The 16507-nt window shown below is 47.9% G+C and overlaps 1 protein-coding gene across 9 annotated transcripts in view; it reads left to right on the top strand.

The window, feature by feature from the left end:
• Positions 1–697: 697 nt before the first annotated feature.
• Positions 698–16507, top strand: part of PACC1 (proton activated chloride channel 1) — a 44303-nt gene continuing 28493 nt past the window's right edge. For 7 of the 9 annotated variants that reach the window (XM_074035991.1, XM_065541416.2, XM_074035988.1 and 4 more), the window contains exons 1-2: positions 698–871; positions 5088–5184. In XM_074035991.1, the coding sequence (XP_073892092.1) occupies positions 836–871; positions 5088–5184 (133 nt within the window). In that variant the 5' untranslated portion in view covers positions 698–835. Of the gene's footprint in view, positions 872–4330; positions 4449–5087; positions 5185–16507 lie in introns of all 9 variants that reach the window. The other 2 variants (XM_015449837.4, XM_065541404.2) reach the window with 1 other exon arrangement.

Raw genomic sequence — 16507 nt, 5'->3', positions numbered from 1 at the left:
TGAACAGCGTGTTTGGGCTTTCTCTGCACGATCCTTTCTTTCTGCTTTCATAGGCCTTGTCAGGCAGGGCAGGGTTTAGCAGTTGCATTCTAAGGCGAGGAGAGGAGCATTGCATGACCTAAGAGGGTCAGAGCCAGGACAAGAACCTAGGGGTACTCCTGGCCCTGGAATAACGGAGAGAACATGGGCTCCGCAGTCTACCCCTGGATGAAATACTCTTCATTTGATTACCGCTCCACCAGCATCCTTTCTGAAACAAAGTACCTCAGTTTCCTCATTTGTAAAATAGGGAGAAAAATGTCCTCCTTACAGGGTTCCTTGCAGAATCAAGGGCATAATGTGAGTGAGAGCGCTTTGTAACTAACATACAACGTGCTCTCCAGACATTTGTTACGGTTTTAAACCGCCAGGCAAAGCTTCCTCTTGCAGTTACAGATTAGGGGCTCCTACTCATCTGACTTTGTTCCACTTTCCACTCCTCTTCTCCGTCCCTCCCCTTCCAACAAAGAGAGGAAGTGAGAGACGCAGAGGCACGCGTCTAAGGACCAGTTTAGCTGGCCCAGGGTCACATGCAAGATTTGCCGCCCCACGGGGTGAGAGCCGGTGTGAGGGGCGCCCCCGTCCAGAACTACATTACCCATCAACCCTTTCGCGGCTCCCGGGCGGCAGCGACCAGGCGCATGCGCCGAGTACCGCCACGCCTGGTCTCCGGGACACCCCTCCGGACCGGATTCGCCTAGCTGTGCCGGTAGGTCCAGGTGCAGCGGCCGCAGTGCTGCCTCCCGGCGCCGCGGGCTGTGGCGGTCTCAGGTGTGCCGAAGCTCTGGTCTGTGCCATGATCCGGCAGGAACGCTCCACATCCTACCAGGAGGTACGAGGTTGTGAGAGACGGAAGGGAAGTTTGAGGCGGAGGAGCAGGGTCCCGGGGGTCTGGGCGGATGCGGGCCGGGGTTGTCGGGGCTGCGCGGCAGAGGGCTCTTCCGAGGGACGGGCGGGTGCGTCGAGGGAGGGCTCCGGGGGTGCAGAGGAGCGGCCCAGGGGCAGGAAGGAAGCGGGGCGGCGGAGCGGGCGCCCAGCCTCCTCCATATGCTGCGGGTCTCATGGCCGAAGTCTAGAGTAGGGTCCCCGGCGCCGCGACCCGTAACCAGCAGGTGAATGATTGAAGCTACCTGAGGCCCAGCCTTCCGCGCTCCGGGGCGGAGCGGCAGCCCGGTGGCCCCGAGAAACCTGGCGTTCTTTGCAACAAGTGGAGCGCCCGCGCCCTCCTCCCAGCGAGAGCTGATGCGCGGTCGGCATCGTCGGCATCCTCCCCCTCCAAACCTAAGGCCTCGCGGTCCCCGCGGCTGGTGACAGGATTGATTACCTGTTTTTTGGTGACCGCCTAACTTTGAAAAAGTGCCTTCATGGACTTTGCTGGTTCTCGCTCTTCTTCGTCTCTCCCTCCAGCCTCACCTCCTCCCACGACTTTATCACTTTCCAGTTCTTTGTCTCTACCCTGTCCTGCGCTGCAGGCTGTGCGTCCAGCGCTTCCTCCAGGCAAGCCCTGCCTCCTGACTTCTCCAGCTATGTTAGCGAAACTGCCCTCCTCCTCCTCCTCCTCCACTTCTCGGGCCCCAAACCTTGGTCATCTTTGGGACCCATCCTCTTCTGTGCCCCTCCACCGTGCCCCCTCAGTGGCCAAGGTCAGGCAGTTCCAGATCGGTCCTCCTCCAGTTTGTGTCCTTGTGTTTGCTGTAACCTCTGAGTGTGATACTGTGTTACCATCGCTCCCTTCAGTCTCTTATACTCTCCAGATTTACCTTGAGGCCCTGCCTTGACCTCGGAGCATTCCTTTTTTCTCAGACCTGACGCTGCCCTTCGTCTGCCCAGAAGAGTCCAGACTTCTCAGCAAGCTCCCAAAGCTCTGTACAGCACAGCAGCCATGTCTACCATTACCTTTGCCACCTCCTTACCCACCTAGGGTCTGGCCACAGTGGAAACTCAGTTTTAAAATGTGCTTCTGCCTCTGTGCATGCACTCACTCCATTTCTTCGTCAACCCTTCGCCAAGCTCCATTCGGTAAAATGCCCCCAGAAGTCAAGGGCTACCGCAAGTTCCATGTGCTTCATAGGGGTCCACTTTCCAGACCCGTCTGGCATTTCTGTCTGTCCTTCTCATACGAACCTGCTGCCTTCAGTCTTAGTCAATAGTTACTGCTGTACATATCTCCCTTTGTAAAAGACTGTGATTCACAGAAGGGCTGTGTGGACTATATAAAGCAGGTGACTTAGCCCTACAGTGGAGGGAGAAGCCAAATTGAAGGTAGATAAAATCTACCTAAGGCTTGCCATTTGTTAGTGTAGGATCTCGGCTGGAACCTGGCCTTGGACAAATTTCTATATTTCTCCTCCCATCCCCTTTATTCCATCTGTTTTCTTTGTCTGAAAGGAGTCTGAGGGATTTTAACCAGTGCTGTGGATTCCATGGCCCCTAGATTCTGTACCCTGAACAGCGGGGGAATCCTGGGGAAAGAGATGTGTCTGAAAGTTTTTAGGTTTAGAGGGTGTGGAGCACAGTGGATAAATTAGGGATTTCAAGTCAGAAAGCCCATGTTCGTGTCCTGGCTGTGCCTCTTGCCATTTGTGTGACTTTTATTGAGTCACATAATTTTCTGAGCCTCAGTTTCTTTGTCTGAAAGATGAAGATAATAAAAGTCCCTACCTCTCAGGGTTGTTTGGGGATTAGATAAGTTGGTGTGGAAAGTGCTTGGCTCAGTGTCTGGCAGATAGTGACCCCACAGTGAATGATAGCTCTTTTTAACAGGGTGTGGGCAGCTCCCGCGTCTAGGGTGCTTTGGGGGTCCTGGCTTAGCAGGAACATGTGCCTCACTATCCACACATAGCCGGCCTAGCAAGGCTTATAAAATGTTTATTAAAATATAGTCACTTATCCCGCTTGCAGGGCCAAGGCCCAGGGTAGACACAGTTTCTCTTTGGAGGCATTTTCAAGGTGGAAGGCACTGGAAGGGTGCCCTCCCCTTGCCTTCTTCAGAGGCCTGTTCTGTGGTGCCTGTCTCTCCCTTCTTCAGAGAAAGGGGCCACCCAGAGAATGGCCGGCATCTTTCTTGCCTGAACCGTTCTGTGAGTGTACCTAGCTCTGAGTAGGTTTATTTGCTGAGAGGGGATTTTTCCCTGGGGAGGGTGGGATATACTGAGAATTTGGCCAGGGGCAGACAAGGATGCAGGCTCATTATGGCTGCGGGTAGTCAAGAAGGGAACTCAGTGGGAGTGTGTTAGCACCTGGGTCAGGGTCGACCTGGGTGAGGCTTGGATCAGGAAACTTTGAGACTTCCCAGGACTAACATCCTCCTCTCCCTTTGGCCAGTGAGACCTCTGGGACCCCTTTATCTGTGCTCCCACTGGTGGCTTATATCTCTTGGTGCCTTCACCAGCTTCCCTGCCCTTTCCCACTGGTTGCTTTTCTTTTCTTTCTTTTTTTTGAGATGGGGTTTCACTCTTGTCACCCAGGCCGGAGTGCAATGGCGTAATCTTGGCTCGCTGCAACCTCCGCCTCCTGGGTTCAAGAGATTCTCCTGCTTCAGCCTCCCAAGTAGCTGGGACTACAGGTGTGTGCTATCATGCCCAGCTAATTTATATATTTTTAGTAGAGATGGGGTTTCACCATGTTGACCAGGCTGGTCTCGAACTCCTGACCTAGGTGATCCGCCCACTTCGGCCTCCCAAAGTGCTGGAATTACAGGAATGAGCCACCGTGTCAGGCCCTGCACCTGGCCTTTTCTTTTGTGCTTGGAGTGCTTTAAATTGGAGATTTTGCCTGATTCTAAGGGGCAGGAATGGAGTCGTGGAGAGGGAGATAGAAGAATAGATGCATAAGAGCTGTTTTTCACTTGTCTCTTGGAGGTGAGTTTTTAATGAAAATGTCTTGAAACCTTAAACACTAATGCTGTGAACCTGAGAAAATGCTTGGGAAAACTGTCCCCTCTTCCTCCCAATTCAGGGATGGCTTCTCTTCTAAGCTCTGGTCTTGACCTCTCTTGCCCTCCTCCTTAATCCTACAGAGACTTGTTGATTATCATGGTATCCTTTCCACCCTTCTACCCTTCTCAGTGGCATAATTGTCCCCATTTGACAGGTGAGACCATTGATGAAGTGAGGTTGAGATTGCTGGCTACCAGGCTGCTGATTGTAATTAGCACCTGTCCCTGTGATGGATTGCCTGCCTGTCCTTCCTGCTGTGTGTTGCCATTTGCAGCCCAAGTCAGTGGACTTCAGCCAGAGTGCCACAGAGAGCTCTGACACCACCTTCACTGTTCCCTCTTTTCTCTCAGCAGACTCTAAGCCGCATTTCCTCTTCCTTTGGGAAGTGGTTAAGACCGTGGGCTTTGGAACTAGACCAACTTGGATTTGACTCCTGGCTATATCTTTCCCTTTATGGCCATGAGAAATATTGTGAGTTGAATTGTGCTTCCTTAAAAAAGATATGTTGAAGTCCTGACCCCAGGTACCTCAGATTGTGACCTTGTTTGGAAATGAGGTCATTGCAGGTGTAATTAGTGAAGATGAGGTCATACAGGAGTAGGGTGGGCCCCTAATCCAACATGACTGGTGTCCTTAAAGATGATGACCATGTGAAGACACAGAGAGAGCACACCTTGTAAAGATGGCAACGGAGAGTGGAGATTGGATGCCTCTACATGCCAACAAACTCCAAGGATTGCTGGTTGTCACCAGAAGCCAGGAGAGAGGCATGGAACAGATTCCCTCACCACTCGCAGAAGGAGCCAACCCTGCCAACACCTTGATTTCAGACTTCTAGCCTCCAGAACTGTGAGAGAAGACATTTCGGCTGTTTTCAGCTGTTTGGTTTGTGGTACTTGGCTACGGTAGTCCTAGGAACATAGAGGGCAGACAGTTTCTTGAGCTTTCTGAGCTTCAGTGTCCTCATCTGTAAAATTGCTGTAGCGCATTCTACATCATGTGGTTTTTGGTGACGATAAGTGAGAAGCAACTTCTGCTTTCTTATTCTAGTCTAGAAAAGCAAGGCTGACATAGCTGACCCGTCTTTGCTCTCTTTGCTTCTCCCTTTAGCTGAGTGAGGAGTTGGACCAAGTGGTTGAGAACTCAGAGCTGGCAGACGAGCGGGACAAGGAGACGGTCAAAGTCCAAGGTCCGGGTGTCTTACCAGGTGAGTGGGTTTGGTGCTTTGCTGTGCTGTTGCTGCAGCCAGATGCCCCAGTCCAGGCACCTTGCCAACTGTGGGAGAGGAGGACCCCCCTTCCCTGCACCCTGGTGTCAGGTCTCAAGTATTGCCCTAGTTTTAAAGCCATACATATTTAACCAGCCTTGGAACAGAGGATATGTCTAGGCTGGTATCCGCTCTTAACTCCAGTTTGAGCCACTTCCTGAGGCCAGGTAATTGCATACAATGGCAAATGCTTTGGATCGCTGCTCTTCTGTTCCTCTTTCCCTGGAAGCTGCTAGCAGGTGAGCCTCTAATATCCAGGTCAAAGAAGATCTAATAGGCACCCCCTTTCAAATACAAGGCCTATCCAGTAATGCTGCTCAGTTGGGTAAGCAGGGTCCCATCAGTCAGTTGGCATCTTATGGAGCCCTATGGCAATGTTTGACACTGCTGACTACTTCTTCCTCCCGGGTACACGCGACTGCCTTAGCTTCTGTGATGCAACACTTCTCAGGCCACTCCTTCCAGGCTCCATTGCGGTCACTCTCCAGCTCTTGGACATGGAATGTTGGTTGCAGGCCCCTTTCTCTCAGTCTCATAGGCAGTTCCACCCAGGCCTGCTCCCCTGCTTCAGCTACTGCTTGCTCACACATGACTCCCATATTTACATCTCCAGCCCAGAGATTACCTACAAACTCCAAATTTATATATCTTGTATTTCCAACTGCCCATGTGATAGTTCTGCTTGGATCTCTCAAAGCTTCCCTCAACTCCACATGTCCAAAATTGACTTCATGATCTTCTCAGTCCCAGCTTGGTCCTCTTCCAGTATTTCCTGTTTGCAGGAATGGTACTACCACTTACGCAGCTGAACTTCAGAGCAGCTCTCCATTCCTTCCTTCCCCTTATCCCCTTTTTCTCTGGCCCTCAGTCATGCTGATCTTTTTTTATTTTAGGCCTCATTCCCTCTCACCATAGGGCCTTTTTGTTGTTTTATTTCTCTGCCTGGAATTCACTTTCCTTCATCACGTAGTTAATGCCTAATCATTCTTCAGCTTTCAGCTCACTCATTTTTCTCTACAGAGCCTTCTCTAACCTTCTGGCCAGATTACCTCCCACCCTCCAGCACTGTCTCATAGTCCACACGCCTCTCCTTTCCAGCTATTGCTGTTGGAATGGTGTGTTTGTTTGTCTGACTAATGTCTGTCTGTTCTACTACAGCAGTCCCCGACTGTTTGGCACCAGGGACCGGTCTGGGGAAGACAGTTTTTCCACAGATGGAAGTTGGGGGATGGTTTCAGGATGAAACTGTTCCTCAGATCATCAGCCATAGTTAGATTTTCATAAGGAGGGTACAACCTAGATCCCTTGTATGTGCAGTTCACAATAGGGTTTGCACTCCTATGAGAATCTAATGCTGCAGCTGATCTGACAGGAGGTGGAGCTCAGGCGGTAATCCTCACTCACTGCTCACCTCCTACGGTATTGGCCCAGTTCCTAACAGGCCATAGACCCATATTGGTCTGTGGCCTGGGATTTCACTAGAATGAAACTCCCTGAGGGCAGAGACCAGTCTGTTTTGCTCACCACCCTAGCCTTGACCACACCATAAAGATTTGTTGAGTGAATGAATGAAGCCCCAGCCTGACTTCAGCTTCTTGGGTGGATCCCATCTGTTTGTGGGAGAGGGGAACAAGACAGGAACTAATGTGATTCTGCCTGCTCCTTAGAGAAGACTGCATGGAAGGGACTGGGCATGGTGGCTCATGCCTGTAATCCCAGCACTTTGGGAGGCTGAGGCAGGTGGATCACCTGAGGTCAGGAGTTCGAGACCAGCTTGGCCAACATGGTGAAACCCTGTCTCTACTAAAAAATACAAAAATTAGCCAGGTGTGGTGGCACGTGTCTGTAATCTCAGCTACTCGGGAGGCTGAGGCAGGAGAATCGCTTGAACCCAGGAGGCAGAGGTTGCAGTGAGACGAGATCATGCCACTGCACTCTAGCCTGGGTGACAAGAGTGAGACTCTGCCCAAAAAAAAAAAAACAACAACAAAAAACTGCCTGGAAGGAAGGAAGCTGGAAGGGCAGCTAACACTTCCTGACTGCTTCCCCCGTGCCAGGATCTGTCCTACCCCATTGCCCCATTTAATTCTCACATCAACCCTGTGAGGTGGTTATCCTCCTTTTACAGATGAGGCCCCCAACCTTAGGGAGGTTGAGTAAAGCATGGGGAGGTCATATAGCTGGTAAACACAGACTGAATCAAACTCTGCCTGACCCAGTGGTGTTTTCTTTTTTTTTGAAACGGAGTCTCACTCTGTCACCTAGGCTGGAGTGCAGTGGCACAATCTCGGCTCACTGCGACCTCTGCTTCCCAGGTTCAAGTGATTCTCCTGCCTCAGCCTCCCGAGTAGCTGGGACTGCAGGCACGTGCCATCACACTCGGCTACTCTTTTATTTTTAGTAGAGATGGGGTTTCACCATGTTGGCCAGGCTGGTCTCGAACTCCTTATCTCAGGTGATCTGCCCATCTCGGCCACCCAAAGTGCTGGGATTACAGGTGTGAGCCACTGCACCTAGCCTACATCAGTCAGTGGCTTATAAAAACTATTTTAAGTGGTGGTAATCCCAAAACTTTGGAAGGCCAAGATGGGAGGATCTCTTGAGGTCAGGAGTTTGAGACCAGCCTTAGCAACAAAATGAGATCCTGCCTCCACCAAACAGACAAAAACCAAAAGCACTCAAACAAAACAATATTTTAAGCATTCTTTTATTAAAGCCCAATATGTAAAAGATAGTGGCGTGGCTAACCCTGCCTCTGACATGAGGCATTTCCTCTAAAGCCCTAAGGCTCCCGGGAGAACAACTTGAAAGACCTGTATATTAGTTTTCCATTGTTTCTATAACAAATTACCACAAACTTAGTGACTTAAAGAAGCACAAATTTATTATCTTACAGTTCTGGAGTTCAGGAGTCCAAAATAGATCTCACTGGGCTAAAATTAAGCTGTCTTGGCAGGCCTGAATTCCATTCCAGGGGCTTGAGGAGAGAACCTGGTCTTTGCCTTTTCTAGCTTCTGGAGGCCTCCTGCATTCCTTGGCTTGTGGCCCCTTCCTACAGCTTCAAAACCAGCAGTGGCTGGTCGAATCTTTCTCACATCACTTCACTTTGACGCTGACTTTCCTGCCTCCTTTTCCCATGTTTAAAGGGCCTTTGTGAACACATCGGACCCACCCAGGTAACCCAGGATAATCTCCCTGCTTTAAAGTCAGCTGATTAACAACCTTAGTCCCATTTGCTGCCTTAATTCCCCTTTTCCATGCAACTTGACATATTTACAGGTTCTAAGGATTAACACTTGGACATCTTTGGGAGCCTATATTCTGCCTACCACACCATGCACTACCCTGTTGCCCCCAACCAGAAGTGCATAGATGGAGGTAGGAGGAAGAAGAGGAGGGGGGCCAGACTTGGAAAGATGAGGCTCGCCTTTGTGTTTCCTTTCATAGAGAAGTGCCCAGGTAAATCAGGAGGTGGCCCTAATGACCTTGGATCTTAGCAGCCTCTCTTTTGCCTCAGATTCCTGAGGCTGCAAAGCCGGGGGTCAATCAGAATAGGAAGCCAGGCCTCAGGCAGAGCAAATTTTGGGAATCATTTTCATGATTATTAAGTAAGTCTGTTATGTTGACCTGTGACTAGCGATCTTGGATATTACAACTGTAAATGTTTGGGAAGTTCAACTGGCAAGAGCATTCCCACTTGCTTTGGGGGAACCAGATGGGCTAGGCTCATTCCTTTCTAAATCACGGAAGATCCAGATCTCAGGAGTCTATTTGGCTGGGTCAGTAGTGAGTTGGCTCAAATTTGATGGACTGATACAAAACTCTCAGAGCTCATTTCTTGCCTCTGAGTCTTTTTTTTTTTTTTTTTTTGGAGACAGTCTCGCTGTGTCAACCAGGCTACAATGCAGTGGCATGATCTTGGCTCACTGCACCCACCACCTCCTGAGTTCAAGCATTCCTTATGCCTCAGCGTCTCGAGTAGCTGGATTATAGGCACTTGCAATCATTCCTGGCTAATTTTTGTATTTTTAGTAGAAACGGGGTTTTGCCATGTTGGCCAGGCTGGTCTCAAACTCCTGACCTCAAGTGATCCGCCCTCTTCAGCTTCCCAAAGTGCTGGGATTATAGGTGTGAGCCACCATGCTCAGCCCCTTTGAGTCTTATAATAATAATAATAATGATAATAATAATGGTAACGATAATGGTTGCCATTTTGAGAGTGCTTTCATGTACTAGGCCTGTGTGGGGCTTTTTTTTTTGAGATGGTACCTTGCTTTGTGGGCTGGGCTACCATGCAGTGGTATGATCATGGCTCATTTCAGCCTCCCAAGTAGTTGGGACTGTAGGTGTGTGCCACCATACCTGGCTAATTTTTAAATTTTTTTTTAGAGACAGGGTCATTCAGTCTTGCCCAGGCTGGTCTCAAACTCCTGGGCTCAAGTGATCCTCCTACCTTGACCTCGCAAAGTGCTGAAATCACAGGTGTGAGCCACCGCTTCGAGCCTGTAGGACTTTTTATATACACTTTATCCTGTAATCTTCACGGCCACTCTGTGAGGTGAATGGTTAGTCCTAGTTTATAGATGAGGAACCCAAGGCACAGACGTTAAGGAACATGCTCAGAGCTCATAAGTGGCAGGGCTCAAATCTGCACTCAGGGCTACCTCCGAAGGTGTCTTGACTCTGGCTCAGTTGTTCCTAGATGAGAGCTTTCCTGCTCCAAATTCTCCCTTCCCTGTAGCAGATCACTTCAGGACTGCTTCACTTGTTATGCCAAGTGCTAACACCACAGAGAGGGTGAGTAAGTTCCTCCAGGAGCTCAGACACATAGAGACAGAAGGCCAGTTACCAAAGAAGAACTTGTCCCTCCTTCTGAGCCTTGCTTGACTTCCCTGATGAGGTCCCTTTCTCCCTGTGATATGCTTTCCTTTGTAACAGTTAACACAGTGGATAGGTCACATTTATTGAGTTTAATTATTCAGTTAATTGTTATCCACCCCTTGGCAGTGCCCCACAAGTTCTGTGAGGCACACAGATTTTGTCTTCTCCTCCTTTACTGTTACTCCAGTGCCTAGTGTGGAGTGTAGTGGTAGTGTGGAAGTATGACTCCGTAGAACTCAGACTTCTATGGAGTATGAGTACTGTAGGTACTCAGTACTTATTTGTCCTATGGGGGAGAGCAGTGGGGATTTAGAGCAGGACAGCATCTCATCTAGGAGCAAGTGAGCCAACTGGAATGAATGAATGAGGGCCAAAGAAATGGTAGAGTCAGATGCTTCAGAATGAATGAAGTGGCCTGGCCCTGTGGCTCACACGTGAAGGGGCTCACGCTGTGGCTCATCCTAGCACTTTGGGAGGCCAAAGCGAGCAGAACACCTGAGATCAGGAGTTCGAGACCGGCCTGGCCAATGTGACGAAACTACGTCTCTACTAAAAATACCAAAAAACTAGCCGGGCATGGTGGCGGGTGCCTGTAATCCCAGCTACTCGGGGGGCTGAGGCAGAAGAATTGCTTGAAGCCGGGAAGTCAGAGGTTGCAGTGAGCCGAGATTGTGCCATTGCACTCCAGCCTGGGTGATAGAGCAAGACTCCATCTCAAAAAATAAAAATACAAAAATTAGCCAGGAATGGTGCACGCCTGTAGTCCCAGCTACTTGGGGGAAATAAAAAAAGGAAGGAAGGCTGGCTGGTTTGTGAAGGTGGGATTACTCTGAAGGAAAGGTAACACGTAGGTGAAAAAGAAGAGACTGGCTAGGGAAGGGAGATTACATGAGCAACTGTATAGAGATGGGAATAAAATAGGACATGTTGGAGATCATGAATAACACGGTGTGGTTAGGGCAGAGGGCTGGTGAGCGAAGTAGAGGGAGGTGAGGTAGGAAAGAGACTTGGTCAGATTGTGGAGGGGTCTGAGTGTCAGGGTCTGTACATTATCTAGTAGGGAGCAGGGGGTATTTAAAAGGATTGGAACAGGACAGTAAGAGGAGTAAAGTGGGGATTCAAGAGATGAATGTGGCTGGTTTAAGGCAAAGGGAGACAACCATGCTGCGGCAAAGGCTGATGTGAGAGGCTGCTTTGCTGTAGCGGAGGGGGAGAAGGAAAAATCAAAGAGCATTCTTAATTTTGAAGCCAGGCGGATGGGAGAATGATACTGCATAGAGATGAAGCCTAGAGAGGCAAATGGCTCAGAAAAGAAGATGGCCAGGTGTGGTGGCACGCCTGTAATCCGAGCACTTTGGGAGGCTGAGATGGGTGAATCATTTGAGGCCAGGAATTCAAGACCAGCCTGGGCAATATGGCAAAACCCCGTCTCTACAAAAAACACAAAAATTAGCCAGGCATGATGGCATGCACCTATAATCCCAGCTAATTGGGAGGCTGAGGTGGGAGAATCGCTTGAGCCCAGGAGGCAGAGGTTGCAGTGAGCTGAGATTGCACTGCTGCACATCAGCTTGGGCAACAGAGTGAGATCCTGTCTCAAAAAAAAAGCCTATCTGTTGTTGGCATACTGTCAGTTGAAGTCGAGATGGCCCAGAGGCAATGACAGATGCAGGATGGACAGGAGAGAAGGGAGGGCTGGAGTTGTGCAACCTGGAGAAATCCCATGGGGGCAGGGTCACAGGAACAGATGGAAAATGAGCAGGGGGGCTATGAAGACTGAGCCTCACAAACATCCCCATTTGGGGGACAAAAGAGGAGCTGGGGCTGGAAAAGGAATTGAATGGAGGGCCTGGAGGTAGGAGCTGCAAGAAAGGAGGACAGTGCAGCAGAGGTTCAAGTTAAGCACCCAAACATGCGGGGTTGTAAATCAGTTTTATTCTCTGGAATACATAATTCCCTACCAAAATGCACTAAAAGCTTTAGTCTATTCATTTCCTGTCTATCAACTGAATCAGAACCAATTAGTATTCTGTTCAAAGGGAGAAATGACATCAGACATGCTAATAGAATAAGCACTTTCTTACATCAGAGATGTAATCAAACTGAGGAAAACCCTCGGTTAATTAGTCATTACAATCAGTTCTCCATGAAAACAACTGTATATAATGGGATAGACAAAAAATTCATACATTGGACCTTATCAAAATGAAAACCTTAGCTGGGCATGGTGGATCACGCCTGTAATTCCAGCACTTTGGGAGGTCGAGGCGGGTGGATCACCAGAGGTCAGGATTTTGAGACCAGCCTGACCAACATAGTGAAACTCTGCCTCTGTTAAAATACAAAGTCAGCCAGGTGTGGTGGCCCATGCCCGTAATTCCAGCTACTCAGAAGGCTGAGGCAGGAGAATTGCTTGAATCTAGGAGGCGGAGGTTCTAGTGAGCTGAGCTTGTGCTGTTGCACTCCAGCCTGGGTGACAGAGTGAGACTCCATTCCCCTCCCCCACAAAAGAAGACCTTTTGTGTATCAAAGGACACTATCAAGAAAGTGAAAAGACAGCCCACATAATGGGAAAAAGTATTTGCAAATCGTATATCTGATAAGGGACTGATATTTAGAATATGTAAAGAACGCCTACAATTCAACAATAGAGACAAATAAAACTCAGTTTAAAAACGGGCAAAGAATCTGAATAGACATTTCTCCGGAGAAGATATACAAATGACTGGGAAGCACATGAAATAATGCCAACATCATTAGTCATCAGGGAAATGCAGCTCTAAATCACGATGAGATACCACTTCACACCCACTAGGATGGTTATAATTTTTAAAAATGGATAATAAGTTTTGGCAAGGATGTAGAGAGATTGGAACCCCCATACGTTGCTGGTGGGAATGTAAAGTGGTGCAGCTGCTGTGGAAAATAGTCTGGCAGTTCCTCAAAAGGTTAACTACAGAGTTACCATATGGGCCAGCAATTCCACTCCTAGGTGTATATTCATGAGAAATGAAAACTTACGTCTACATGAAAACTTAAATCTCCCAAAAACGTGTACCTGAATGTTCACAGAAGCTTTATTTGTAATAGCCAAAAAGTGAAATAAGCCAAATGACTATCAGCTGATGCATGGATAAGTAAAATGGTACATTCACACAATAGAATATTATTTGGCAATAAAAGAATGAGGAACTGGCTGGACGCGGTGGCTCACACCTGTAATCCCAGCACTTTGGGAGGCTGAGGTGGGTGGATCACTTGAGGTCAGGAGTTCAAGACCAGCCTGGCCAACATGGTGAAACCCCGTCTCTACCAAAAATATGAAAAATTAGCCAGATGTGGTGGTGTGTACCTGTAATCCCAGTTACTCAGGAGGCTGAGGCAGGAGAATCACTGGAACCCAGAAGGTAGAGGTTACAGTGAGCCAAGATGGTGCCACTGCACTCCAGTCTGGGTGACAGAGGGAGACTCCATCTCAAAAAAAAAGAAAAAAAAAAAAAAAAGAGAATGAGGAACTGATGCATGCTGTAACTTGGATGAATTTTTTTTTTGAGACAAGATTCTTTGTTGCCCAGGCCGGAGGGCAGTGGTGCCATCTCGGCTCATTGCAACCTCTGCCTCCTGGGTTCAAGTGATTCTCCTGCCTCAGCCTCCCAAGTGGCTGGGATTACAGGCATGTGCCACCATGACCAGCTAATTTTTGTATTTTTAGTAGAGACGGGGTTTTGCCATGTTGGCCAGGCTGGTCTTGAACTCCTGACCTCAGGTGATCCTCCCACCTCAGCTTCTTAAAGTGTTGGGATTACAGGCGTGAGCCACCACGCCTGGCTGTATCTTGAAAACATTATATTAAGTGAGAGAAGTCAGACACAGCCACATATATGATGCCCTTTATGTGAAATGTCCAGAACAGGCAAATCCATAGGGACAGAAATTAAATTAGTGGTTGCCAGGAAAGAGGAAGTAACCACTCTCAGGTATGGAGTTTCTTTTTGGGTAATTAAAATTTTCTGTAATTAGATAGTGGTGGTGGTTATACATCTTGTGAATATACTAAAAACTGCTGAATATATTTACTTTAAAAGGGTAAATTGTATGGTATGTAAATTATATCTAAAAAAGAAGACACAAAATTGACCACACTAAACAACAGAAAAAAAAGGTAGGCAGAAAATTCAGAATGCCTCTTAGCTCAGTGCTCCCTGCAAGGTGGAGTTTCACAGGATTACAGCAGACAGCCAAGCCCCTTTCCTCTGAATAGAGGTTCCATGATATTTTCAAGAACTGAATTGCCCATCACAGATCCTCTTAGTGGATAAACTTGCATTCTGGGACAAGTTCAGGGTTTTTGAAGGAATTCTGTCATGGGTTTTACAAAGCATATAAACTACCTTTCCCTGGGACATCTTGTGCATTATTTTTGTCTTCCTACTACCCTGAGTTTGCATTCATTTAAAGGATGTGTACTTTTAAAGCACATTCATCCAGTTTGCCACAAAAAGCCAGTGTTCAGTTTTCTCACTACAGAGTGCGTGGGACATTTTATCAAATAACCAGCACCTTTTTTTTTTTTTTATGATAAAGTATAATGGTGTCTAGTTTTAGAATTGGAGTGTTACTTATAGCAAGTGTGGAGGATAAGTAAATAGTTTTACAGTTTTTATTTAGATCACACTCCTATTTGTGGATCAAGAAGAGCCCTGTAAAGAAGCTAAACTTGGCTTCTGTGAGTAAAACAGAAGAGAAGACTTTTGGTCAGTGTTCCCATGAGAGTAATTTGTTCCAAGTACCTCTACCAGATGAGTTGCAGTGATGGAATTGGCATGTGACCTTTTTGTTTTATTCCTATTTTTAGAATTTTCAAGGACATGTAGGGAGAACTTCATCTCTTTCCCTAGCCAAGGCCATCATGAAGGCAAAACATTTCAAATCATGTTTATCTGGCTTAATGCAGAGTGGATACACCTGTCCACAAATGCCAGTTATTGTTCCTTTTTATTATATTGTTCAGCCTGGATGTAGTATAGAGTTTGTCTTAGAAGTTTTCTGGGCCAGGCGCTGTGACTCACCCCTGTAATCCCAGCACTTTGGGAGGCTGAGGCAGGCAGATCACCTGAGGTCAGGAGTTCGAGACCAGCCTGGCTAACATGGTAAAACCCTGTTTCTACTAAAAATACAAAAAATTAGTTGGATGTGGTGGTGCATACCTGTAATCCCAGCTACTCGGGAGGCTGAGGCAGGAGAATCGCTGGAACCCAGGAGGCGGCGGTTGCAGTGAGCCGAGATTGCACCATTGCATTCCAGCTTGGGCAACAAGAGTGAAACTCCATCTCAAAAAAAAACAAAAAAACAAAAAAAGCAAAAAAAAAGTTTTCCAGGTCAGGTACAGTGGCTCGTGCCTGTAATCCTGGCATTTTAAGAGGCTGAGGTGGGTAAATTGCTTGAGTGCAGGAGTTCTAGACCAGCCTGGGTGACAAGATGAAACCCCATCTCTACAATAAATACAAAAATTAGCTGGGTATGGTGGCACGTACCTGTAGTCCCAGCGACTCAAGAGGCTGAGATGGGAGGATTGATTGAGCCTGGGAGGTGGAGGTTGCAGTGAACCAAAATCATGCCATTGTACTCCAGCCTGAGTGACAGAGCCAGACCCCACTTGAGTCCAGGAGTTCAAGGCTGCAGTGAGCTATGATCATACCAGTGCACTCCAGCCTGAGTGACAGAGTGAGACCCTGTCTCTTAAAAAAAAAGAGAAAAAGTATTTCAGACTTCTCTACTTGTTACGAAGTTATATTATTTCAATTACATCTTTTATTATTGATGACTGTAATTTTAAATATTATTGCTCACAGTTGTATAGGGAAAGAGCATTGGGCTAGGAGCCAGGACTCTAAGACTCTCTCATTCCGATTGTGCCAGTTACTGGCTGTGGGATCTGGATTGTTGTACAAAGAGTAGAGTTGGGCCAGATGGCCTTTTAGGTCCCTATCAACTCTTAAAAATTAGATTCAGATGTTATGCAACAAATCAGTCACTTCAGAGTTCCTTCAGTTTTATCTTGTGATCTTTTCAAACCCCATTAGAATGTAGTCGGCTGGTACTCATTGCCACTGCAGTTATGAGCAGCTCATGACAGTGGATGTATTTTCACCCACCAGGTTTTGAAGGATACCCATGGTCCCATTTGGACCGTGGGAGTTGGTTGTACCTTCCAAGCTAAATAGCTATGGGTGGGTTCCTGTGCATAGATCCTGTGGCCCTGCAGCCCAGCTACAGCTGACTGCTCAGGGGTCAGCACCCAACAAAGGGAGGCCATCTATAGGCTGGGCATGAAGGAGGTCAGTGTCTTGTGAGGTATCTGGTGGAACACCCTATACAGGAT

This window comes from Macaca fascicularis, chromosome 1 (genome assembly GCF_037993035.2).
Source record: "Macaca fascicularis isolate 582-1 chromosome 1, T2T-MFA8v1.1".
Taxonomy (NCBI): Eukaryota; Metazoa; Chordata; class Mammalia; order Primates; family Cercopithecidae; genus Macaca; species Macaca fascicularis.
This window is presented reverse-complemented; position numbering and strand designations above follow the sequence as displayed.